The sequence below is a fragment of the Oxyura jamaicensis genome, chromosome 1, assembly GCF_011077185.1.
Source record: "Oxyura jamaicensis isolate SHBP4307 breed ruddy duck chromosome 1, BPBGC_Ojam_1.0, whole genome shotgun sequence".
Taxonomy (NCBI): Eukaryota; Metazoa; Chordata; class Aves; order Anseriformes; family Anatidae; genus Oxyura; species Oxyura jamaicensis.
The window spans coordinates 64,261,535-64,286,084 of NC_048893.1; the positions used below are offsets into that span (position 1 = coordinate 64,261,535).

A 24,550-nucleotide genomic window follows, 5' to 3' on the forward strand; every position below is an offset into this window, starting at 1 on the left:
GCCTTTTCCTGCACACGTTTCCTATCCTTTGTCTACTCTGTCCGCTCTCCTAAACTTTGGCCACGTACTTTTGCTGGTTTTACCTAACCTCCCCTCTGCCGCTGTCACTCCTATTTAAAGGCTCCTCAAGAAAGTGTTCCACTTCTGCAATTTTACTTTAGGCCGGGTGTTGTGAAATTACCAAGTGCAAGATCTTAGCAAAGGGGAAAGAGGATATTACGAAATTGCTTAGGCATCTAACACAACAGTGGGTATCCCAAACGCCGTGTGTCACACGGAGCCTGTCAGTCGCACGTCGTGCAGTTCCTGCGAGTCCCCGGTGCTTGGGCTTTGACTGGCGCTGTCTCCCTGGCTGTACCGCCCGTGTTTCTTTCTCTTTTAACGGGAACGTGAACCGCTGTAGCTCAGGGAGGGGTTCACCGGTACATCACCAGTTTTCACTGAGGAAATGCGGTGCCCCACGCTCGGGGTGTGCCCGCAGATCAGCGGCGGTGTCAGCCAGCTGCCGTGCTCGTTATTTCAACAGGCCGCCTTCCGAAACACAGCCTGAGAAATGAGTCTGCTCAGAAACAGCCCCCAGCAGCCTCTGTGAAAGGACCAGCGCAGCTGCAGACACACGGAAAGAGCGCGACCGGCCCAAGTTGCGACAGCCGAGGCCGTTTCCCCTTCCCTTTCCGACAGTTGCGCTGCGCCCGGGGACGCTCCGGGCCCCCTCCGGGTGGCTGTGGCGAGGGGCGATGAGACCGCTTCCTGCTGCTCCCGCTGCCTCGGGGAAGGTCGGGGCAAGCAGCGGCGGTTTTCAAGCCAAACTCTGATGTGGCAGAGGCTGTTTCGGAGCTGAGGAGTGAAAAGTGCTGTGTTGGTATCAGTAGATACCTGTAATTGTAACAAAGGTAAAACGAAGTGTTCCTTAGCAGGAGCTCATCTTATTAAAACACCAGCAAATGACCTTAATGGGCCTTATTCACCACCGCTCCATCAAACCTGCCCTGCCATAACACTGAATAACACAGCTGCAAACCCAGCTCTTTCCAGTAACTGTTACTTGGATGTGTCATCTCCAGGGAGGAGGGGCTGGGTTTTCTTGCTAGGCACAGGGAAGATCAACCCACACTCAAATACCCATCTGGTTGTTCACAGTCAAGTGTTTAATCACGGTGCTCAGCCACTGGGCTGTAACCGCCTCCTGACGGGGCACGCCCCACATCCCGGAGGGATGCCGTGTTTGTAACAACCCCGCCAGCCTTAGGGTTTGGCAAGGTGTGTGCCTGCTTTGGTCTCGGAAGCCGGCGTTGCCAGCTTGGTGGGTACTCGCCACAAGTCTAGAGAAGAATGGATGCAGCGTCCTTCATGGAGATGAGTGGTGGTGATACATCTGTGGAAGACTTTTCCTGGTCCATTTTTGCGAACTTTCAAATGTTTCTGGACATCTTGGTGTAAAAAAAAGATTAGTGATCAAAGTTACCAAAACAGGATAAAGAACCCCCCCCCCCCCCCCTTTTTTTTTTGTGAAGAAGCTTCAGCTTTTGAGTTTGGTTTTTATTTTGCTGAGAGTTTGTACAAGAGAGCATTTTTCTTCATAGCTTCTAAACTAAACAACAACAAAGCAAACAAACAAAAAAGCCACAAACCACCACAAACCATTTTTGTAGAAGATGGTTGCCTTAAACACATTGTTTTTCAGTAATTATTAATATGTGTTCATGTCCTATTGATCGTTGGTCGATCCGGACAGGGGAACTTCAGTAAACCTCAAATCAGACAAGCCTCAGGAGGTATGCAGAATGGCTCCTAGGTGAGAGGCAGACTTTGGGAAGCTGGAGCCCTTCCCATTCAGCAGTTGCTCTTTAAAGGAAAATTGGATGCCTGCCCAGCTTGCTTCAGTTTCTTGCTAGTTACCACAGCATCCTGCCGGGAAATCTTGGCCTCCAATTAATTTAATTGAATTGTTATGACATGGCGCTGTTAATCGGTTTCTCTTTTTTTTTCCACATGCGTATGATCTCTACGACATATGGTCTGTTCTTCTCTGATGTCAAAAAGAAGAAAAAGGCTTCAAAAAGTAAACAAAACAGTTGTTTAGTTTTCTGTGGAAAAAAGACAAGTAACGGAGAGGAGTTGCCTGTGCGTGTCCTTTTCTACCAGTAATAGTTTCCGCCTCACAACCTTCTTGCTCTCGTATTTATGCCCGTAGCTTTGCTTGTCGGGCCTGAAAGACAATAAGAAAATATTGAGAAGCGAACATCTCGCTTCAGGCCTCTTCTGTAACAACGTGCACAGCAAGCACGCTGCGTGACTGTGGGCTTTATCTTCAGCTTTTACGCAGAGCTCTGCATCTGTTGTTCCCTTTCTTCCCATCAGCTCGCCTGTCTGCTGTGTGCGGCCCGGCACACGCCTCGACTCTGTCAGCGCTTCTGACATGCTTCCACTTCTACGTGGGCGAGCAGAAAATCACCACTGCAACTTCATTTCTGTTGTATCATCTAAACTTGTGTTTGCTCAAGGAGGGAAACTAGGTTAATTGTTTCTGCTGACCACAGCTTTGTTAATGCAGCCTCAACGAGCTAGTGCATCAGATAGCAGGTTGGTTGGACCTTTACAGGGGAAAGGCAGCAATATTCCCCCCAGTGCTAAGGAGGTAGCCAGTACAAATGTAGAGGTTACTGACTTATTTTGCTGCAAAACTGGCTTGTTTTTGTCTTTAGTTCCTTCCTGTTTTCTGGCTGCAATTCTCTGGAGTTACATTTTCTGGTGTAAAGCTGTGTCTGCGCTGTCCCTTCATCTTCTTCTGTGAGCTCGACTTCCTTATGCCAAGGGGGAGGACTTCCTGGCTGGATTAATTATTCTTCTGGGTGCTTGGAGCTGTTGGGTCGCCCCTGTGAGGCTTTGGAGGTTGGGAAGGGAGTGGGCTAACAGCTGACCTGGTGCAAGCTGCCCTGTGGAGGGAGGACCCTTTCCCCCTCTGGTGGCAAACATGGCCAGAAAGGAAAGTCTCATCTACGCTGGGAACATCACTGCAAACACCCCACCTGGAACAATACACCTGGAGGGGGAGAGAATCTCTGGAGTGCTGTGCTGGTTCAGTATTCACATGGATTAATGAAACAAAAAGCAGGAATTGCAACTCCTGCTCTGTTAATTGTCTTGTCTGCTAATAAACAGAAACACCGACGTGCAGATGAAAGCAGATACTGCTGCTCCCCAGGCAAATAATGCCTCAGCATTTATGTAAGGGCCGTATCGTGGTGCAGTTGACAATAACTGCTGATAGCTGAAACAGCAGAAGGACAAAATGACTGAATATGAATTGTCAGTTTTTAACAGAAGTCATTAAGTTCCAAACAAAAAAAAACATGGCTGGTAGCCCATTATCTTTGTCGCCTGCCGTGGGCTCGCCCTGGGTAGCTGCTCAGCCCCCCATCGTGATGGGGGAGAGTCAGAGGGTTACAGCAAGAAAAATCCTGGGCTGAGATACAGACGGGTTAATTGGTAAATCCCAGCAAGCAAAGCAAGATAAGGGCTTTGTTCACAAGTTCCCCCCAGCAGGCAGATGTTCATCCATTTCCAGGAAAGCATGGCCTCATCACATGTAACATCTGCTTGGGAAGGCAGAGGCTGCAACTCTGAACACCCCACCTTTTCTGCTGCTGTCCCCCAGCTCTTGTTGCTGAGCTCACCACCACATGCTGGGGACATCCCTCAGCCCAGCTGGGGCCAGCTGCCCTGTCTGTGTCCCCCCCAGCTCCCCGTGGACCCCCGGCACCTTGCTGGCGGGGCTGCACAGGAACAGAGGAGGCCTCGGTGCTGTGCGAGCACTGCTCAGTGCTAGCTGGTGCGTCCCTGTGCAATCAGCACTGCTGCGGTCACAAACCCCAAATGCAGCACCACATCAGCTGCTGTGAGGAAAATTAACTCTCTTCTAGCCAAAACCAGTGCTCCTCTTTATGCCAAGGGCGTTGTCAGGTTAAATAACTTACTTGAGAAGATCTGATTAAGCATTTGAAGTATTAGGAGTAAATACTGTTCACAGTTTAATCTGCTTTTCCATACTGGTAGTTACAATTCATATCTTTTTCTGTGGATGTAGTGGTTTAACCAGCACACGCTTGCTTGCTTTCAAGGTTTTTTTCCATTGCCAAAGGATTTAGGTTGCAGGTGCTACACGGGAGTCTTCCAGTGGCGAAAACCAAGCCACAAACTGATCAACGATTTGGGAGATACAAAGTTGTAATGATGTTTCTGTTAAATATACACATAACCTGTTTTTCAGTGCAACAGGATATAAATGATCGATGGAGGATTTCTCCACAATAATTGAGTGGGGTGTATTTGTAGGAGTACGGTTCAGACCAGCCTGGTACCTGATATTCAAATTATCAGGTTGGCTGTGGCTGCTGTGACCTTTGAGCACGACAGAACCAGTGAAGTTCCCCCTGTGCTTCTCACAGGCCGACAGCAAGCACGCAGGTGCACTCTGCTCTTGGATACACGGCAGCTCTCTGCCAGCACAGGGCATGGTTGCAGGGCTCTCGGTGCCACATGTCCCAGGGGTCCTGCAGCGGGCTGCGAGCCCAGACGGGGCAGGAGAAGGTGGGGGGCTCTGCGTGGGAGCTGCTGACTACGTGGGAGCAGGCGGAGTTGGCAGGTTGGGTGGCACACTTGTTTTATAAGCACCAGGACCTTAATTCCAAATCTGCCAGCTTTTGCTCAAGGTTTGACAGGGAGCATTGCTATTAAATTGTTTCCACCACCAAACAGAAGCCAATTATTGTCAACATAGTTGCTATTCTATGAGTAATATTTCTGTTTGTTTTTTTCCCCAACAGGACTTAAACTGCCTCGTAGAAAATAGTAAGTTATGTTTTTTTCTTCATTTCCATGCTCTCATTAGATCGTGCTTTGTTTGTTTTGTTTTGTTTTTTTCTTTTACTCGGGTTCATACAGCAAGCTCTGCTGAAGTCAGAGAGATGTAAAAAAGCGACTCTGTCACTGTCGTGCGACAGCACTGCTGTCATGCTGGGCTTTGGGAGTTTTCAGTTTGATCAGCGATCAGCTCCAGCTAAAAGAAGAACGGGAAGTTCAGTCTCTTTTCCAGGGTTCGGTTGGGGTATGTGGAAAACACACAACCTAACTCATTTAGTGTGTATTTAAAAGAAGGACGGTCAATTCATAAGGAAATGGGAATTTTAGGACAAATTTTTCGGTATATGTTCATTGCAAACTGCTACATGTATGGTGCTGCTTGATGGAGAATTAACATATGAACTAGAATGAAAATCGGGTGTGAAGGGGTGCAGCTGAGACCAGTGAGAAAATGAAGCACAGTGAATTGGAAAAGGAAAGGAGTTACTGTAGGTCCTCCTGAACGTAGGTGTCAGCAGACATCTCAGGCTTAAGGCGTCAGCTCTTACCAATAGCACAGACCTGATACACCTCACTATAATTTTTTGTTAATGTTCCAAAAATAAAAAGAGCCTGTTCAGCATTCCTCCGTTAGGTACGTGGAGGCATCTGGGGGTGCGGCAGAACTCCCTGGTGTTCTGGTATTGGCACGCGTATTTCTGGAGCCATGCTTGGCGTGCCAGACCGGGGAGCTGACTGCTGAAAATAACCAGATTTTAATGTTTTAGGCAGGAGAGAGGTTGGGTGGGATCAGGTTGGGTCATATTTCCTATGGGCAGCTAGATGTAAGAATACAGTTTGGCAACAGCAAAGCCAAACTGCAGTTCCACCATTAAAATGCTGCCTTATTTGAGGATTTGGTTTAAATTCTGCCTCTTCATTCATATTATGGTTTTTTGTTTGTTTTTTCCTGTAGGGAAAAGATTTGTTAGTGCTTAACATACTTCTCCATAAGGTACTTCAATTTTACCAGGTTTTCTCTAGATCTTCTCTGGTAAAATGAGCGTGCGAGGATTGTCTATTTCCTTAGCCTAAAGCCAGGCTGTCATAAGAAGGTTTAGTGTTTGTGTGGATGCACGAAATAGCTCAAGAATTACATACTGAGCCCTGCAAAGCCTCTGTAATTGTTTCACCTCTTACCTCTTTTCGTTTTTGATATATTCAGAGATGACGCTTGCCTGTTCATATGATTCATAGATTACACGGCACAGCTCATGCTCGGTAGCTCTTCTGCTAGTCTTTCAGCAGTACTGTTATAAATAAATACTGTTATAAATTCTTGTTAGGTAGATGTGGCCTACCCTGCGTGCTCAGATGTACACCAAGAAGTGTTTTGTCTGAATGGGCCTGTATACCAAAGGATGCAGATATGTTTTTATTGACAGTTCTGCCCCTCTCCCCAGCTTGACAGTTATCAGAAGCTCTATTATTAGGTATTTTTTGTTTATTTATAAATTTAATTATTTATTTATTTATTGAAGAAAAATGCACACTGTTGGGCCTAAGCTCGCCTCCACAGAGCTGTTTAAAACATCCAAACAGTAATGGTTTCCCACTTGCAACTCCTCCTTGGTTTGTCAGCCTGGTTCTTCCCACGTTTGTGCTTCACCGATACTCAGCAGAGCTATTTTTAATGTGCTCTGGTAATAAGTCAGATGTCTGACAAAAGTCTAAGTGGATCATGTCTGTCTAATGGCTGTCATACCTGGTTTCATTTTCTGGTGAGATTACAGGACCTGTTTTCCCTAGAACTGTACTGGCGGACATAAATCATTTTTCTGTCCAGAGGGCTCATTAGTTTAGGAGAGGTGTAACGAGCAGTCACTGGAAGGTTCTAAAAGTTAATTATGTTGTTTTAAAAACTGCTTGGGCATCTGATGTTATCATTGGAAGGCTTGAAATTAGCACTGGTCTTCTAACACGGATCTGTTTTAGCAACAAGATATTGACTTGCTGCAGGAGACACTGAGTTCAGAATATTACAGGTAATTTATTGAGTGTTTGCATGCTGAAAACTGCTTTTTGGAACAGTGAAGCAGTCTGTCATGCTGATTTACCCTCTGTTGCCCTCACCAAAGGGCAGACAATAACTGCAATTAAGCAAGCTTCCCTCTGCCCTGCTCTGAATAACAGCTTTTGCTTGCTGGGCAGGTACCTGCATAGAGAGAAGCTGGCTGCAGAATCAGACCTGGACACCTTCTGCCCCCAGCAGTCTTCACGTCTCCTCTGAAGTTTTCCGTCAGATGGATGGAGAGCTGCTCCCCGTGCTTCGGATAGAGTGGAAAGTGGCCACCGACGGTAAGAGGTGGTTGTGGGATGTGGAGCAGAGCAATGAGGTGCAGTCTAGTAAGGACGGGGAGGAGAACTGCGATGTGAAAACTTTCATTGGTCTAGTCATGGAAGGACAGCTTTGAAATTTGGGTGTTTGGCTGCTTTGCATCATTTTGGTTTCATTTGAGGAGTGGTTTTGGTTTTGTTGTTTTTTTGTTTTTGTTTGTTGAAGACTGAATCTGAGCTTTGAGTATGCTGGGTATTCAAGAATCAAAAATGTTCCCATGCACGTGGGATAATGACATTTAAAATGGGAAGGGCTGATAAAAACAAAATAAAGAACAGCATGTACCTTTCCCACAGCAGTAAGGGGAAAAAGGAGGTTTGCAGCGTAAGCTGTGCCCTTTCAAGGCAATAATAGTGACTGCGGCATTCTCATGCAGTTGAATTACATCTACAAATTGAACAAATGAGAATTAACTTGAGAGCATGCACATAGTAGTTTATGTGCTGTTAACCCGGTGCAAGTGCCCCCCATTTAGGGCAATATAGTTCTTGTAACTTAAATTTCCTGTATGCGTGTGTCTTGGTAAAAGACTAATTGTCTTATTGGAGCCTTAACAAGTACCAGTTAGTCAAGTCTTCTTACTCTCCAAATAAATTTGATGCTTTTTGTGTATGGTGTTGTGCTTGCGTTCTCTCATCCATAATTTTTACACTGATTCAAGACAGAATTAAGCACATTTGTTTCCTGCTTCTGCAGGACCTATGTCTGAGGGCGGTACAGAGTTATCTCAGTATAGCTGTAGTAGCATAGAAGCATGAATGACTCAGGTAACGATATCACTTGAAGTAGCCATGGTTATGGACTTTCTCGTTGTTTTATTTGGTACAAACAATCCCAATATTTGCTCTGGTGCCAAAATTGTAAAGCAGTATTGAGAGGCAGAGCTAAACGGGGCACCAAACCCATGAACTGCCAGAACATCTGGAAGATGCGGCTGCCTTCTGCTCTGCCCCTTTGTTTGCCGGGGTGGAGCTCTTGCTGTGCAGGACAACCTGTAGTGATGTTAGTCACCAGCAGTGGTGTCAGTCAGCCCTGCACGCTCGCTGCTTTCGTGGCCAGTTATCTTCGTGTTGGGGTTCCCAGCGCTTCAAAATGAGTCAGACTGTGACAAGAGTAAGCATGGTGGTGATCTCTGTGAGGGTTACAACCTGTACGTGTGCAGCTGACAGGAAAAGGAAAACTTCTCTCTCTGCCCTGTGCCTGCAGCTAGCATCCGGTACCTCCGAGGGGCAGAGCTGGCTGTGATGCAAGTGAGCAGCAATCAACAGATCTGCGCCCAGTTTGAGTTTCAGAACAAATTGCCACTTCAGGTCCGTCCGGATGGAGGCCGGGTGAGTGCCAAGGACCCCAAACTACTTATTCTAGTCCAGGGGTTTGGTTCTGCTTTCCCTATTTTATAGGAAGGCTACCTTTTGTTTTTTTTTTCTTTAAGTACAGGCTGGTTAGTCAGAAGAGCTGGTGTAATGATCAGGATATTGGTCTTGAGACCTGGTTTCATTTCCAGTTTGGTTTATGCTTGCATGTAAAAATGTGCAATCTGCCTGCTTACCTTGGTTTCTCTTTCACTTTTACCATTCTCAGGGTTTAAGTATTGTTGCTCTCGGTGCCTAGCATGTGTCACTGTTCTTGGAGTTGCTTAAAGCAAACAATTGTGGCAGTATTTGCATTCTGCTTAATCATCATGACACTTAGAGGCTCTGAAACTCAGTCTTTCATTTTACTATCCTCTCTCTCATGTACTCTCTTGCTGTGGAATAAGTGCCAACCTGGTCCTTCTGGCTTATGCTCTCTTTAGGGAGCTCATCAGGAAAATGCTGAGCATCCACAGCTCCCCTTATGAACAAGAGGAATTTGGAGTTGGGTCTTTACCACCCAGAAGTGGATGAAGGTTGGCTTACCCACTGGAGCCATTGCCTCTCCCAGAATTTGCACAGCCCTGCTGATACATGGAAAACAATACAAATTTAACAATATATATCTATGGAAAGGCCAAGTACAGAACAACACATGTGCAAGTGCAATTCTAAATGCTTAGCGCTTGCACAGCATGGCAAGATATATACAGGGCAAAAATTTTAGTCTCAAAACTGCATATTGTAGCCCAATCTCCTTACATCAATTCAGAATGTAGTTCAGTGGGAATTGCGTAAAGTTATTTGGCATGAGACCCTTGTATCAGCTCAGGGATCCCAAGAGATAGCTGTTTGCCTTTTTTTTTCCTCCTTCCCATTTCAAACGCAAGAATTTGAGACAAATCAGAGGACCAATACATTTAATGAATTTCAGTTCTTTTTTTTTTATTATTTACAGTCAAGCTTTCAAAAAAAGATCATATAAGATGAGGCAACACAATGGGACCTCAGCTGTTAATTTCAGCGCCTTGATAGTGCAACATTCTCAATTTATGTCCTCAAATTTGTTTTGTTTTCAGTGGAATTTCACTTTTAACCGTTTTGAGGTGGAACCTGGCCAAACATATCAAGTGACTGTCTACCACCTGCCCAAATTGAGCGTAGATGGAGACTACAATTGCAAGTCCATGTCTCTCACAATGCCTGGTAAGAGACACTCTGGTTTTCCTGGGCCTTGAGCTTAGGGCTTTGTTTGACAGTTTATGGACCTGTTTTTTTCCAGACCAAGCCCATGAACTGTGAGCAAGTTTGGTAATAAGGTGATAATGTTATAAGAACTTGTTGTCCTTTCTGAATACTGCTGTTTGGAAAGTCTATGGTGTTAATATTTCTACAATACTGCTGTGTTGTATATCCAAAGTGCATGTATCATTTGGGCTACAAGTCACTGTCATTTTTTTTTTTTCTGGGATTCTGTGTCCAGCAGTTTGTCAAATCTCTACTTGGAATAAGGTGCACGTGGAGGGACGCTGCAGTGAAGACAAGACATTTTGATTCTGTTTGACTGTAGTTCCTATATGGAACATGCTGCTATAAAAAATGTGTTATGCTCTATAGAAAGCTATACAAAGCCGTGGACTTGGGGCTCTGAACTGAGACATTGCATCTGTAGCTCATTAAGAATTCTGCTACAGCTATGTCTAAACAAAGTCATAAGTAAACCTGAAAACCTGCCACGTTGAAGGGCTCGTTGAAGACAGGCTACATCTCCTGAATTTTGTTACTGAAAAGTACAAAGGTATTTCATCTACATGAGTAGGGCTGTAGACTAGTCTCACTGCAGGCTAGCATCACTGCTTGTGTTTAATTTTAGCTCTTTCAGACTTGCTCCTCTCTTTGTGGAAACTGGAAGTAGAGACCAAAATTTCCAAATCAGAACAGTTAAATTTGGCTCCTAATACCAAATTTTAGGCATGTGGATTTTGATTTCAAAGGCACAATTGGGCATGATTTACTGAGCAACTTGGTAGAGCTGACTGCCTGACCCTTTCTTGTGTATATGAAAAATTTCTTATAACTAAAGAACTTGTTTTCCATGAAGATGCTGAGCATCTGCAGTGCCCTCTGGCTGCACAGACTACTTTATAAATACAGTCAATATACAGCTTAAAAACTGCTTCATAATTTTCTTCTTGTTATAGTTGACATCATGACTTTGCAGTTATAAAATGACAATATGTCATGTGTCAGTCGATGTTAGCTGGAAAAGGAGAAGGGGGCACTCAGTTTTCAGCCATCCTATATTTTATCATACATGGTCATACTGAGCCCTTCTGGTTTTGTCCTGTGCTGTTCCTCAGAGACCTAATGCATTATGTAGAGGTCAGCAGTGGCAGGGAGCTTTGCTAGCTAGAGCTTACCTGTGAATTACAGGGGCATGAACTTGAAAGTTGGAAACAAAGATCTGTAGTGTTTTCTTTCAACTGTTTAAGCAAGCCATTGTAGGTAGTTCTTTCTTTTCCTTTGTGTCCAAGCCCTGGAGGAGAGACACAGTTTAAGCTGAGACTTATAAATCCCACATTGCTAAATGTTGAATGTGTGACTCCAGATTTGAATCTGAAAAAGGTCCCAAAGAGCAGGGCCAATCTGTTAAATTAAGCTCAGAGAATTTTAAACATGGAAAAGTATTTTGGGATCAAGAAAGACTCTAACTTCATAGTTTTCCTGAGGCAGAATGCTTTTTAGAGGAAGCTATGGCTGCAGCGCTCAGGGCCCAGAGTTCACTATGAAGTTTTCATTCCACTGTGACTTTCTCTGTACAAGTCTTCTGTCAGCAAGACTTGTCAAATATTAGTGTCTTAATAAATATTGTATGATTTTAGTCTTTTCTTATTAATATCTCTTTTCTGGGAAAAAAAAAATCAGCGGAGGGGATAGTTTATACATTGGAACCTGATACTATTCTGCTGTAGAATTTTTCTGCTGCTTTGAAACAAAGGTCTACTCATCAAGGAAGGCTCAGTTAGGTGCCTGGCTTCTGATAAGAAAATGCTGGTTTTTCCTAAATGGCAGTACAATGTTTCTGACTGGTCACTGGGTGTATGTCTTGCAGACTGCAATGACTCTCTGATGAAAAGAACCACCCCGTGTATAAAGACAGGTAAGAATTTGTCTGAGTCATGTAGTCATGAGTGCCCTGCTGTAATGCTTCTGACAGTTAAGAAACATGGGAATATCTGTACCACTTCCAGGCAGCCTGTGGGAGCCCAGGATCCAAGCTAAAAGTCTCGATGATACGACTCTGCTTGTGAGCTTTAACCCATGGATGGAGTCAACACGATACCAAATTCATGTGACCAGTTTCCTGAATGAGAAGAAATGTAAAATGATCACACGTGAAGTCACAGAGGTAATTACCTTATACGTTATATCAATTATATCTTCTGTGGTAATTTAAACGTTTCTGTAAGAGTTGCTAAACAAGGAGCTGGAGCCAAGGTGTACACCATCTAGTGAATGCACTTGAACTGCAATTTTCAAGGTGTTCTTTTCAGATTATTATCTTGCCTTTGGAAAAGGGAAATTTCTTTCAATTTGGTGGATAAAAGATCAAAAATAGGTTCTCAAAGGTATGTTTTCTAATGCATGGAGCAGTCTGTAAGCAGTGAGGTCAGATCAAGAATGAGCATTTGTAACAGGTGCTTCCTTAAACTGACAATTAATTCCTGCAGGTTTTACAGCCTGTGCGCAAAGTAGATGCAGTTTTCTGACATAAAACTCCCCTTTCAGGCATCTGAGGGAGGAGGGATACTGAATATTTGTTACGAGTCCCCACCCTTCCTTGGGGGGGGGGGGGGGGCAAATAAACTGGCATTCAGCTTGCTTAATCTTTCCATTCCTTCCATACTTGAACATTTTCATATTCCATATACTGATATGTGTTGTTATGACTGACACAAGCAGGTACTGCCATGTGCATGTCTCCCTGGCAGAGAGTAATATACCTCATTTTTGAGTATCTCTAAACATTGTAAAGAATGCTTTACATTTACAATTATTACAAAATAACATTATTATTTTGTTATTTTGCAGGTAACAAGGGCAATTTGTCCTCTGTTCAAGTGTCCAGAGGCATCAGTGTTGATGGCTTTTTTAATTAAACACATGAAGAACTTTGTTAATCATACATTTATTTACACATTAAAAAACTTAAGGCATTAACATTGTTAAGAAACTGTAAGCTTGACACATTTGAAGTTATGCAATGTATAAACTTAATTATGGTTCCTGTTACCTGCGCAGCCTTGGCCTGCTCTCTCACTTGTGTTACCACATCAGTTATATGTGACACCTGCAGTGAAGGTGGCCAGACCATTTATGTGTTTTGTTCTTTATGTGTCTATTATGTTAAAAAAAAAAAAAAAAAAATCTGCTTCTTTGTAACACCCAATATTCTCATCTCAACTTCTTTTCTTTTGTCCTGCTTTCATTCCATTTTCTTCTTCCATCCATTAACTCACATCTGATTTCTGCAGGGTGAACTACAATCACAAAAGAATGTCACAATCAAAATGGAGAAGAACTTAAGAGCTTGCTGCAACTACGAAGTACAGGTATGGTCTTACTGTTGTCCCTAGGTCCCTCCTTCCTCAACAAGGCAGTTTAGGAATGTTACAGTTTTGTCCAATGTTTTGCTCTGAGGTTTGGAGATTAGCCATTGCCTACATCAGGAAAATAACGATTATAAAAGATTTTTTTTTTAAATAAAAGTCTTCTATGTAGACAGTGGCTTTTCTTAGTGTAGGGTTGCCAAGTCAGGGAATGGCAGGTGTGCCACCCCAGGAGCTCACTGCCTTGTTAGTGTAGAGTGAATAACATAAGAATTCTTGATTAATCTTGTTTTTGAAGTGGAAATGGGAATTCTGTGTACCTGTGCTAAAACACAGGGATTGCAGAGGCAAGGGGGAAATCAAGTTATAACAGAATTGCTTTTAAGAATAGCTTCTGTATTCTGAATTTATTTTGACTGCAGATTCAGCCGTTCTTTGCAAATTGTGGCACAGACTGCCTGAGACACTCTACTTTCATCCCATGTTCACCAGCTCCAAGTGAGTACTCCGTTTCTCTAAATTAGATTCTAATTGTTTTTACGGATGAGAGCTGAATTTTTAATGAACCTCTCATCTTTTGCAGGTACAGACCCATCAGGTAAGAAGCTCCTCCAGTACCTTGAAACTTCTCTTGCTTCTCTTTCTCTGTCATATAGAGAACCAAATGATCCTCCCTGACCCAATGAGCAGGAAATGTCCCCTTGTACCACTGAGTTCAGAATGAATTGTATTAGAGTTACTTCGCCATGCTTGAAGAAGGCAAGTATTTGTATGCAGCATGATTTTTTTTATGCAGCATGAATCTTAGAGAGCAATTTTTCTGAGATACTTCACTTGCATAAAATTCTTTGAGAAACACTTTTGACAAGAAGAGTCTTAATATGAAACACTATCTGTCACTTTGCTTAGTGTTAAAAAATTTGCATAATATAAAGCAGCTCTTGGAGAGAATAGCTTGCATATATTCATTTTTATGAATGTCAAGATAAATCATGTGCATAATGATTTAACATCTTTTTTTGGCAGCACCAAGACCTGTAAGGTGCTGGTTTTGCTAGAGACTTAAAAAGGAAAAAATACCTGAGTTTGAAAAAATGCTTCACCCAAAGTCGTAAAATTTTTTGGAAGATGTATTACGCGAAACAGGCAGGACATGGGCAGTATGCCTGTCAAAGCTGTATAAACACTGATTGCTGTGTACAGAGGAAGGTTATTGGTCTGTGTTTTCAATGTGTCGCACATGCGGTTCTTTGTGGAGCAAGTCTGTGGTGCAGAGCATCATCATGAAAACAGGATGTCGTACCGCCTGCGGTGTGTTGTAAGGATGAAGTACTGGATTACCCATCGTTTTGGGCAGAGCCGTGGTCCTTCTCCCTTGGCCCCTGGTGTTCAAGAAGCTTCTGTTCCTGAGTGAAATTCATTATTTGTATAAAGCAATGTCTGAGTGCTCTTTTTGTACCACAGATGATATGATTATATGGCTCTACTGGTGTATCACTGGGATCTGTGTATTACTGGTGGGATCAGTCATAACAGGAGTCATTTGTATGACCAAAAAGCGAGCAGGTAAGACTCATACCACCTAGAAGCAAAAGACTCAGTGCTAAAAATATTTTTCCTACTTCTCTAATTATTCCTCTTACTATTTTCTTCCTTGCCATTCTGATGTACTGCCACTAAAATAATGCCTATGTAAACACTTTATTCTGTTCTACATCGTGGGACTTGTAGCAGCCTAATACCATCCACCTAGTTAAGTAAAGCTGTCAGTGAATTATGCTGTCTGATACTCCATTTTCATAAAGCTTAAGAGCTCATAAGGGGAAAAATAAACTTCATAGTTCAGCCCTTTGTTTCCTGCAGATTGCTACAGATCTCCTCTCCATTTATTTTTCTTCTGCATTTTGTAAGAGTTTTGCAAGGCAGAAGCTTTCTGTTTGTCCAGAACATGGTCTTTCCCCTGTCCCACAAAGTCTCTGCAAAATTCATTTTCATACTATTTTAAGTAATGTTTTTCAGTGAATGTGGAAGAAGAATAACAGGACACAAAGATATGCTTTGTGCAGGCTGGAAAACTGAGTGATTAGGAATTAATTCTTAGTCTTTTGTGCTGTAACTATGGGGCAGGTATCGTAGGGAAACTGTCACAACTGCGAGTTGCACAACTGTGCAACTGTGCTTTTACCTGAGAGGAGTAAGTGGAAATATGTTGGAAAAATTCTTAGTATAAAATTTAACTGTAACATTTAGCTGGGGACATCTTAGTCACTTCGTTAGAGAAGCCTCTTAAGAAAATATTCTCTTCTCTTTAACGAGAAGTAGGAGAATGTTTGGGGGTTCTGTACTTTTTGAGAGGCTGTCCGGGTCTGGGGAAGATGGAGAAAAAGGGTTGTGTGTGCATTCCTTTTCCTCTCCAAGGGAAAATGTAGTAAATGAAGTAAAATTGGCTGTAGAAGAGTCTTTGTTCATTTAGTATACTTCTTACTAGGCTTCTCGCTCCCCACGTGTTCTTCATCCTCATGGTGTTAAAGAGTTTGGTTTTTGAATATAGCCTTTGGAAGGAGTTGTCATTTGAAGGGGCTAATGTTATTTCTTGTTTTCAGAACTGACAGTGACTTTCTCTCTCTTCCAGGACACCAGCGAGGGAAATGCAGCCACCATGATTTGCAAACCGGTAAGATGTCCTGCTTGTGTGCCATCACATGCATGTAATATATTCTGGAAGTCTTGGGCAGTTGTCTAAAAAGGGGTTCTCTTGTAGCATTGGACAGAGGATATGGAAGTTGGAATGCTGTCTTTGGCAGATTGGAGATAATTGTTTTGTAAAGTGATGGGGTTCTTTGACACATCTGAGGCTGTACTGGCAAAAGAACCCTTGATAATCATTTAAGCAATAGGAACAGGAGATTGTTTTGGGGTGCACTCAGCTCTCCAGCAGGGAACATATATTTTCAAGCCTCTTGAAGCCAGTGTGTTTTGTGTGGTGAAATTTCATGAACCGCTCAAGCAGCATTATAAATCATAACTCCACTCTCTGGGCTTTAATACTAAATTTCCGCAAGAAGGTGTTGTCTGCGTATGTTACTAAAATAGCTTCAAAACTGGTAGTTGCTAGAACCTTTTGTTAACATCCTCCTATGTTGATTGCTACTGGTTTGCATCATTACAGTTTCAAGAATGTGGCTAGGATTAATGTTTTTCTGTCTCTCAGCAGTACCATCTACCGACCTTCCTCTGCCACCCCTAAAGCCTCGAAAGGTTTGGATTGTGTACTCTGCCGATCACCTGCTGTACGTGGATGTGGTGCTGAAGTTTGCAGAGTTTCTGATGACTGTCTGTGGCACTGCTGTAGCCTTAGACCTGCTAGAAGACCATCAGATCTCAGAGTTGGGGCCGTTACCCTGGCTCACTCGACAGAAGAAGGAAATGGAAGACCTATCTTCAAAGATCATCATCTTATGCTCACGAGGCACCCAGGCCAAATGGCAGGCCATGCTTGGGAGCGTGCCTGTTTGTCTCAAGCAAGATCAGCAAAAGCCAATGGGAGATCTGTTCACCCCTGCCTTGAATTTAATCTTGCCAGATTTCAAGAAGCCAGCCTGTTTTGGAATGTATATAGTCTGCTATTTCGATGGGATAAGTAGTGAGAAGGATATACCTGATCTGTTCAACGTCACATCCAGGTACCAACTGATGGACAAGTTTGAGGACGTTTATTTTCGGATTCAGGACTTGGAGAAATTTGAGCCTGGGCGCATTCATAGAATCCAAGAAATCACAGCTGAAAACTACATTGATACCCCTAGTGGGAGGAAATTGAAAGAAGCGGTACAAAAATTCAGGAACTGGCAGATGGAGCACCCAAACTGGTTTGAGGCTGAAAGCATCTGCCTGGATAATGAAGAAGAGTTGCAGTCCCTAAACAGAGAGAGCCAGGTGGATTCATCGCTAAGCGAACCAGGTGGAATTGTGAAACAGCAGTTGCACCTACGGGAGCCTGACCCTAACTGCTGTTATGTCGTCAACCTCCACATGAACGAAGGTGAGAGCAGGGGCTGTAAACTACAGCCTCAGCTTAATGTGTGTGGAGATCCAGCTTCTCAGATGATGGTCATTCCTATGGATGAGGCCCCTCAAGTTCAGGTAGTGGAGCCTGTCTCTTCCATGGAAGATAAAAATATACTTGGTCATCATGTGCTGAGTAACGAGGACTGCATGGAAGGAGTTCCTCTTCTGGAGGCAAGTTTTCCAATGAGGAATAATGTCATCCTCCATGATGACTGTGAAGTTCCAGCAAGAGATGACCAGAGTCATGCAGACCTCTCAGGTGAACTGGGGCACCGTCTGAATGGACTCATGTACTCCTTTTATCAGCAGAATGTCATTCCTTCAGATCCATCTTTCTGCCAAGAGGAGGCTGACAAGCACCACCAGTTGGTCTTTGATGACCAGTGCAAAGACCAAAGACAGTCAGTCCAGTCAGACCAGGGCTACATCTCTAGATGTTCTCCTTTGCCTCCCGATGACCTTGTGGAGGAGGAGGATGAGGAGGAGGAAGAGGAAGATCAGGAAAACCAGGTGGCCTTTCATGAACTCTCTTCGGAGGTCTTGAACAGTCTAAAGAGCCTCCAGCAGCAGCTTTTTTTCCAGGACATTCAGCGGAGCTCTGAGTGGGGTTATCCAGCTGAGCTGATAGACATGAGCCAGTCTTCAGAGGGCTGTTAGGCTTTATCTGGGATCTGCTGCATTTGAAATGCACGGATGGAAGGTAGTACCACGCACAGTGCTGAAACTGCATTTCCAGCACCATTCTTGTCCTGGTGTTACAAATGATTTGTTGGTGGGCTCTTCCTGTCTGCTGCCGGGAGGCAGGATGGCCTGGCAGGTGGGCAACAATCGCTGCTTCTGATCTCTGTATGGAGAGAAACATCAAATACTAGCCATCACTGTGAGAGAACAGGCAGTTTGCTTGGAGAAATGTGTTGTATTGAATCCTCACTGACTGACTGTAGAAAAATGATCGTGGTTCATCCACTTGTGCCTTCAAAACTCCCTACAACTGTACTGATTTTATTGTACTTGGACAGAAATCAAGGCCAGGAGTTGGAGAGCAGATTTACGTAGGATGGCGAACTTTGCATTGCCAACTTAATACATATTTTAAATATTTTGTTGTAAATACTGTGTTAAAGATCTGTGCCTTAACCTTCAGCTAGATTGGGGCTGTCTCTAAAGAATCACAGAACGGTTTAGGTTGGAAGGGACTTCTGAAGGTCTTCTAGTCCAACACCTCTGCTCAAGCAGGGCAACCTAGTGCAGGTTGCACAGGTCCATGTTCAGACAGTTTTGAATATCTCCAAGGAAGGAGACTCTACCACCCCTGGGCAACCTGTGCCAGTGCTCGGTCACCTGCACAACAAATAAGTGTTTCCTGATGTTCAGAAGGAACCACCTGCTTCTGTGTGTGCCCATTGTCTCTTGTCCAGTCACTGGGCACCAATGAAAAGAGCCTGGCTCTGTCCTCTTCATACCCTTCTGTTGTGTATTTATGTATATTGATAAAGTCCCCCCCCAAGCCTTCTCTAGGCTGAACAGTCCCAACTCACTGCCTTTCAGCATAAGAGAGATGCTACGGACCCTTAACCATTTTTGTGGCACTTCATTGGAATCTCTCCAATATGTCCACGTCTCTCCTGTACTGAGGAGAATGGCACTGGATAAGTGCTCCAGGTGTGGCCTCTCAAGTGCTGAGCAGAGGGAAGTTTGACCTGCTGGCAATGCTTCACCTGATGCAGCCCAGGATGCCATCAGCCTTCTTTGCAGCAAGGGCACGGTGCTGGCTCATGTCCAATTGGTGCCCACCAGGACCCCCAGGCCCTTTTCTGCCAAGCCGCTTTCCAGCTGGGCGGCCCCCAGCACGTCCTGGTGCCCGGGGCTGTTCCTCCCCAGGGGCAGGGCTCTGCATTTCTCCTCGTGGGACTCAATGAGCTTCTGTCGGCCCACTTCTCCAGCCTGTTGAGGTCCCTCTGGGAGGCAACAAGACCTTCTGGTGTATCAGCCACTCCTCATGGTTTTGTGTCATATGTAAACTTGCCGAGGGTAAGCTTTGCCTCATCTTCCAGATCATTAATGAAAATTTTAAACAGGACTGGAGCCAGTATTGCCCCCTGGGATACTAGGATAGGGGAATGTGTACCTTGAGCAGATACTGTTTGAGAGCAGAGATTATTACTGAGTTAGCAGTGGCGGAGCAAAAATGAGTGAGATGTTCCTTGTGTGGGTATAGACTCAAGCACGGGTGTTTGAGGCTAACCATTGTGAAAACTTCTTAATAATAGCCTAAGGGGCTGATCTTCCCAGAGCAGTGATGGTAACTTCAGATCTTTCGAAAAGGTTGGGCTGGGTGCACTAAAAAGAGTGGTTCCCTGCAAGTAATTGCACGTTGGCCCCCGTAGCATTGACTGGGCAGCGGGCTAGTCGAGGCTGGCATTTACCTTACTTGTTACCACAGTTTCTGCAGTCCAGCCTGCTGGATAATGGTTTGAACACAAAGCCTTTCTGCCTTGCATTCAGACAAGCTTGTCATCGTCTTGTCTTTCTGTGTTTACTTGTCAAATCTTGTGAGCTTTTTTTTTCCAGCTTTTTAAATGTCTGATCTCAGAAAATAATCTGCTCTTTTGACTTGCAACCAATATTCTATTATGCATATTTTGTAATTGTATTTGTTTATAACTTGTGTTTTGTTTCTTAAATTAAAACAAGAATACTTTTTGATATGTATACTTAACTACTCTCATGTCCTCAATTCTGCCACATTCCTTAGGTTAGTGTTTCTTCTAGAAATTTGAGACAAACCTGAGGCAGAACCAGAACTGAACCAGCTGACAAACATAAAACCATGCCTGCAAGGTGCTTACGGATACAGCTGGAGACCTTCATGTGGGAGAAGAGTGTGTGTCCCTGCAAAATGGGTGTTAACGGAAGTGGAATGTTAGTAATTTCTGTGCAGGGCTGGTCAGCGAGGCAGGGCTGTTAAGAGAGCTGGCTTTCTCTGCAGCTGAATGCCTAGAAAAACAAAGAGAGGAGGCAGCCTCTGCACACATCCAAACTTCAGACTCAGTGCCACATTCATTTCCTGTCTGCACAAGACCTAATCCAGCAGGAGCTCAGCAAGTGGTAACCGTGAGCCTGAGCTCCAGTGGGAACCCATTCCTCAGATTATGTGAATAATTGTCATCTTGCTGATCCCAGTTCTTGAAATTTCTTTTATCTTACAGCAATTAGCATTTAAATATGATATTTTTTTCCCATGAGCCCTTTTCAAGTGGTATTCACTTCTGTAAATCATTTAAGTAGGAAGCTCAGAAGTGTCATCTGGATTTTTTTTTTTGCCTTTGTCATTCCCTTCTCAAGTAGTCCCCTTGGTGTTGCAGCTTTTAGGATTCGGTTTCACTTGCAAGAAGTTTGTTTGACAGAAAATAACAGGCGCTATTTTAGCAATCCAACGTGAGGGAAGCAAGTAACTCTAATGCATCTGTTGGTCCCTGAACATAAAATTGAAAAGCTCAGTAAGACTCAAAGGAGGGAATAAAAGCGCAAAATCAGTCACAAGTTTCTAATTTTATTTTTACAATCTTGCTTTTTAAAAAATACAAGTTCTGATTAATGCCAGGGGATGCCAAATGCTCACTGGCCACAAGCTTCATCTTTCATTTCATTTTTTCCTTCTTGGAGTAGCCATCTCTTGCCAGGATAGCAAACAGCAACAAAATGCTAAAGAGCAGAGTTCTGCTACAGGCCTCGTAACAGGACTCCAAGGGACGTATGTCTTCGTATGGCACAACCTTAGCAAAGTGTTACTGACCTGGACCAGTAATTAATGTTGGGCAGAATCCACAGTAGGTGTGCAAGGTGCGTTGGGTGAGGTATTGTTTGCACTTGGATGGTACCACTATGCATTTCTTCTACAGACGGATCTATTTTGTGGCAGAAGGGTGTAAATGGAAGTGAGAGCTCAGTTACCAAAGGGAAGGGAATTCAGAAGGTGGAGCAGGCTTATAAACAGGATGTTGCAGAGCTTTAAATGTTTCCCTGTAGTAAGTAATTGGAGCAGCAGCGCTGGCCTTTTAATTGGGGGGTTGGGCTTCGGTACAGCCAACTGCTACAAGAGCTTTACGCTTTGCAAACAGCACATTTACTAACAGCCCAGAAACCGTGGGGCTATAGAGATCTACTTCTACAGGGGAATTTGACACAATAGGAGCATCGTTTTGTAGTGTCATCTGTCCCAGGCAATTTCTGTGTCTGGGGACAAGTTTGAAATCTAATTTCAATGTAGTCAAAGGTTTGAATATGCCATGGCTATGTAAGTTTCTGATATGCCATTTTCTCGCTAATGTCTTAAATGAAAAAAAGGCACTCGCTGTTGAAACAGCAGCTTGTGTGCTATAAAAGGGCATAAAGTTACTCATTATTAATTACTCATTAGTAATTCTGCTGTGATTCTTCAGCTCTCTCAACTATGTTTATGCTTCAGTGTATGGGGGATGTTCCACTCCTGGTGGTATCGTGAACCACACCATAGGAGCAGCAAAACATACTTGGGGGAGAACAGCTTTTTTTGCTTCACCTTATTTTCGGCACGTATTTTTATCATTATCATTCAGCTGTTTGACTGAAGCATGGAGTACTGCTAGGTGCAGGTAGCATCTCATTCTCTCTTGAAAAGGACTACAGCTCTGAGTTTTTGTTACCTGTCTAACACCGAAAAAGGAAGGTGTGAGGAAACTAGTATCTGTACAGACATAACAGACCCGTGCCTACACCCCCTTTGGCCAGGAAATTAGCATCCCCTAGATACAGCTCACATCACATAGGAAAAGTTTACAGTACTTAGTTTTACAATCACAGTCACTCACAGCACCAAGATTGTCCAGACAAAAAGAAGTTACAGAAGAGATGGCCACTGGCCAAAATTCACACAACTGCCCACCCAAGGGCTCAGGTTAAAAATAAAGCACTGGTGGGAAAGTTAAGCCCAGTCTCTGCCGGCTCTCCTTTGGTAGGGGGAGAGCAGCAAGCCGCCCCTCCTAGGTGCAGCTCTGAGCAGGACAGCGTCTTCACCCCATCTTGTCCAGCCCCCAGGGCTGGGGGAAGAGCCCCAGCTGGGAGTTGGCAAGGCTGTAAACAGGTTGTGGTGGTGGTCCTGCTCTGGGGAAGGGGGTGGGATGGGGGCTCTGTCCCGCTGAAGCCGGAGCCCTGGAAGAGGGTGTGAAGCACAGAGCTTCAGGCAGGGCCTGCTGTGGGCCCTGCGCAGGAGCTGGTCATGCTCATGGTCCCCTTGCCCTCGGGACAGCTTGAAAAAAAGGCTCTGGACAGGAAACGTGCTGTATTTCTGATACAAGCAGCCTTGCCCAGGTAACAAAATAAAAGCCTGTGAGGGGCAAAGTCCTTCCCTGGAGCATGGCCTCTGTGCTCCTGCTTCCACTCAGGATTTCAGGAGCTGCGGGAGCCAGGCAGAAGAGCAGGCCTTAACCTGCACCAACCATCCATGGAGCTTAAAACCAGAGATAACTGTGTTTCTACAAGAGGTTGCCTACGATTAACTGTCCCCCCCTAGGCCATGCACACGGAGGACAGGATGCTGGTGCGGGGGCTTTCGCCATGGCTCATGAGCCCCTTGGAGACTTCTGTAGTGCATTGTTCTCCGTGCTGTGAGGTGCATCGAGAGCAGGGCCACCCCGAGCAGCCCTGGTCTGAGAGCGGGGCAGCCTGCAGGCTCAGCGTGCACTCAGACAGACGTGGAAAGAAGGGGGCAGAAGAAATCTTTCCAGCCTTCCCGGCCTACATCAAATGAACCCCTACACTCCGCATAAAAGAAAACCGACACTGATCCCGTAAACATGCATATTCACAGAGAAATGAGTCCCAGCAAGTGGGTGCTGCTGTCTGAAATAAGCAGTAGGCTGCAGTAAAACCCTGTTCTCACCAGAAATAAATGTCTCGGGGGTAGTGAAATGGGGTGTGAGCCCCTGGACCTGGTCCGTAGCGTGTGAAGTCAATGTAAGACGTGACAGGTTGGAGCACAGAGGTAGACTTATAACTAGGAGGAAGGGGCTCCTAGGCTTGAAAGGAGCAGGTTGCTTCCAGAGGCTCCCCGGCTGCTGCTGTTCCCCGTTCCCCTTGGGCTCTGCAGGGAAGCAGAGGTGGTGGCTCCGGGAGACCTGCTGGGACCAGGGTGCTCTTCCTTCACCCTGCGTGCACCCCAAAGGCGCATGGCTGTCTTTTGGGCCCCATTTACATCCCATCACCACGGTCAGGAGGAGTTCCCAAATGAGGGAGAAAATATCTGCTGGTCCCTGCCGTTGAGGGGAGGAAAGGGAAACTGGACCCCGATGGTCACGCAGCGACCCGGTGTCTTGGCGGGAGAAAGCGTGGGCTCCTCCGAGCATCGTGGAGGGGCAGGAGGCCTGGAAGAAGCTTCGTGGTACAGGGTGGTAGCGTTGTTGGCAGCAGTGGGGTCTCAGCCCTGGGCAGTGACCGCCAGGGCATTGACGTATCCGTGGGGACCCACGTCGGCGTCTGACAGTCCGTGGGCCAGTGGGGCGGCAGCAGCGGGGGGCATGGCCGGGGCTCCGTACTTGGCGGGCGTTGGGGCGGCGGCGGGCCGCAGGAGGCAGCAGGTCTCCAGCGCCTCGAGGCCGCGGCAGGCGAGGAAGAAGAGGTTCTTGAGCATGAAGAGGGAGAGCGGCTGCTGGTAGCGCAGGAGCAGGAGGCAGCGCAGGGCCAGCAGCGGGGCGTCCAGCAGCCCGGCGGGCAGCAGCAGGTGCAGGGCGAGGCGGGCGGCTCCGGGCGGCCGGGCGGCGCTGAGCTCGTAGAGCCACAGCACCGGCGAGGCCAAGCAGAGGAAATAGACGGCGATGAGGAGGTAGCGCAGCGGGGCGGGCAGCGGCGCCGGGCGGCCGGGCTGCAGCACCAGCTCGAGCAGGGAGAAGCTGTCGAGGAGGTCGAGGCAGGTGGCGAGGAAGGCGGCGGCGGCGCGGTGCTGCGGCGGCGGCTGCGGGGGCAGCAGCAGCTGCCCGGAGCCCTCGGTGCCGATGGCCCGCAGCAGGCAGTAGAGCAGCGGCGCGGAGAGCGCCAGGGTGATGCGGAAGCCGGTGGTGCCCAGCGGCAGGCGCAGCTCTATCAGCTCCAGGATGGAGGTGCCCAGGATCAGCGCCGCCTTGGGCGTGAAGGCGATGGAGTAGATGAGCCAGGCCAGGTGCGCGTAGGCGAAGTCTCCGCCGCGGGGAGGGCCCCCGGCCCCGCGCCCCCCGGCCCCGCGGCCGCCGGGGGGGCCGTGCAGCAGC

The 24,550-nt window shown here is 45.7% G+C and overlaps 2 protein-coding genes across 2 annotated transcripts in view; one reads left to right on the forward strand and one right to left on the reverse strand.

The window, feature by feature from the left end:
- The first annotated feature begins 4,580 nt into the window (after positions 1-4,580).
- IL17RA (interleukin 17 receptor A) lies at positions 4,581-19,989 on the forward strand. The gene is made up of 12 exons (XM_035346257.1): positions 4,581-4,851; positions 7,054-7,200; positions 8,447-8,571; positions 9,672-9,798; positions 11,705-11,752; positions 11,844-12,001; positions 13,128-13,205; positions 13,625-13,700; positions 13,786-13,800; positions 14,667-14,768; positions 15,835-15,876; positions 16,417-19,989. Exons 1-12 carry the CDS (start codon positions 4,791-4,793, stop codon positions 17,925-17,927), a joined length of 2,490 nt encoding a protein of 829 aa, XP_035202148.1. The 5' UTR covers positions 4,581-4,790; the 3' UTR covers positions 17,928-19,989.
- Positions 19,990-20,802: 813 nt separating this feature from the next.
- TMEM121B (transmembrane protein 121B) overlaps positions 20,803-24,550 on the reverse strand; it is a 21,302-nt gene continuing 17,554 nt past the window's right edge. Inside the window, exon 3 of the mRNA XM_035315197.1 lies at positions 20,803-24,549. Coding sequence (XP_035171088.1) covers positions 23,725-24,549 — 825 coding nt within the window. The 3' untranslated portion in view covers positions 20,803-23,724. The remainder of the gene's footprint in view (position 24,550) is intronic.

Excerpts from the sequence above, each read along its gene's own strand:
- IL17RA (XM_035346257.1), top strand. The coding sequence starts at position 4,791 with ATGAGTAATATTTCTGTTTGTTTTTTTCCCCAACAGGACTTAAACTGC. Across the intron at positions 4,852-7,053 it reads AAACTGCCTCGTAGAAAATA|GTACCTGCATAGAGAGAAGC; the intron begins GTAAGTTATGTT and ends CTTGCTGGGCAG. Across the intron at positions 15,877-16,416 it reads CCACCATGATTTGCAAACCG|TACCATCTACCGACCTTCCT; the intron begins GTAAGATGTCCT and ends GTCTCTCAGCAG.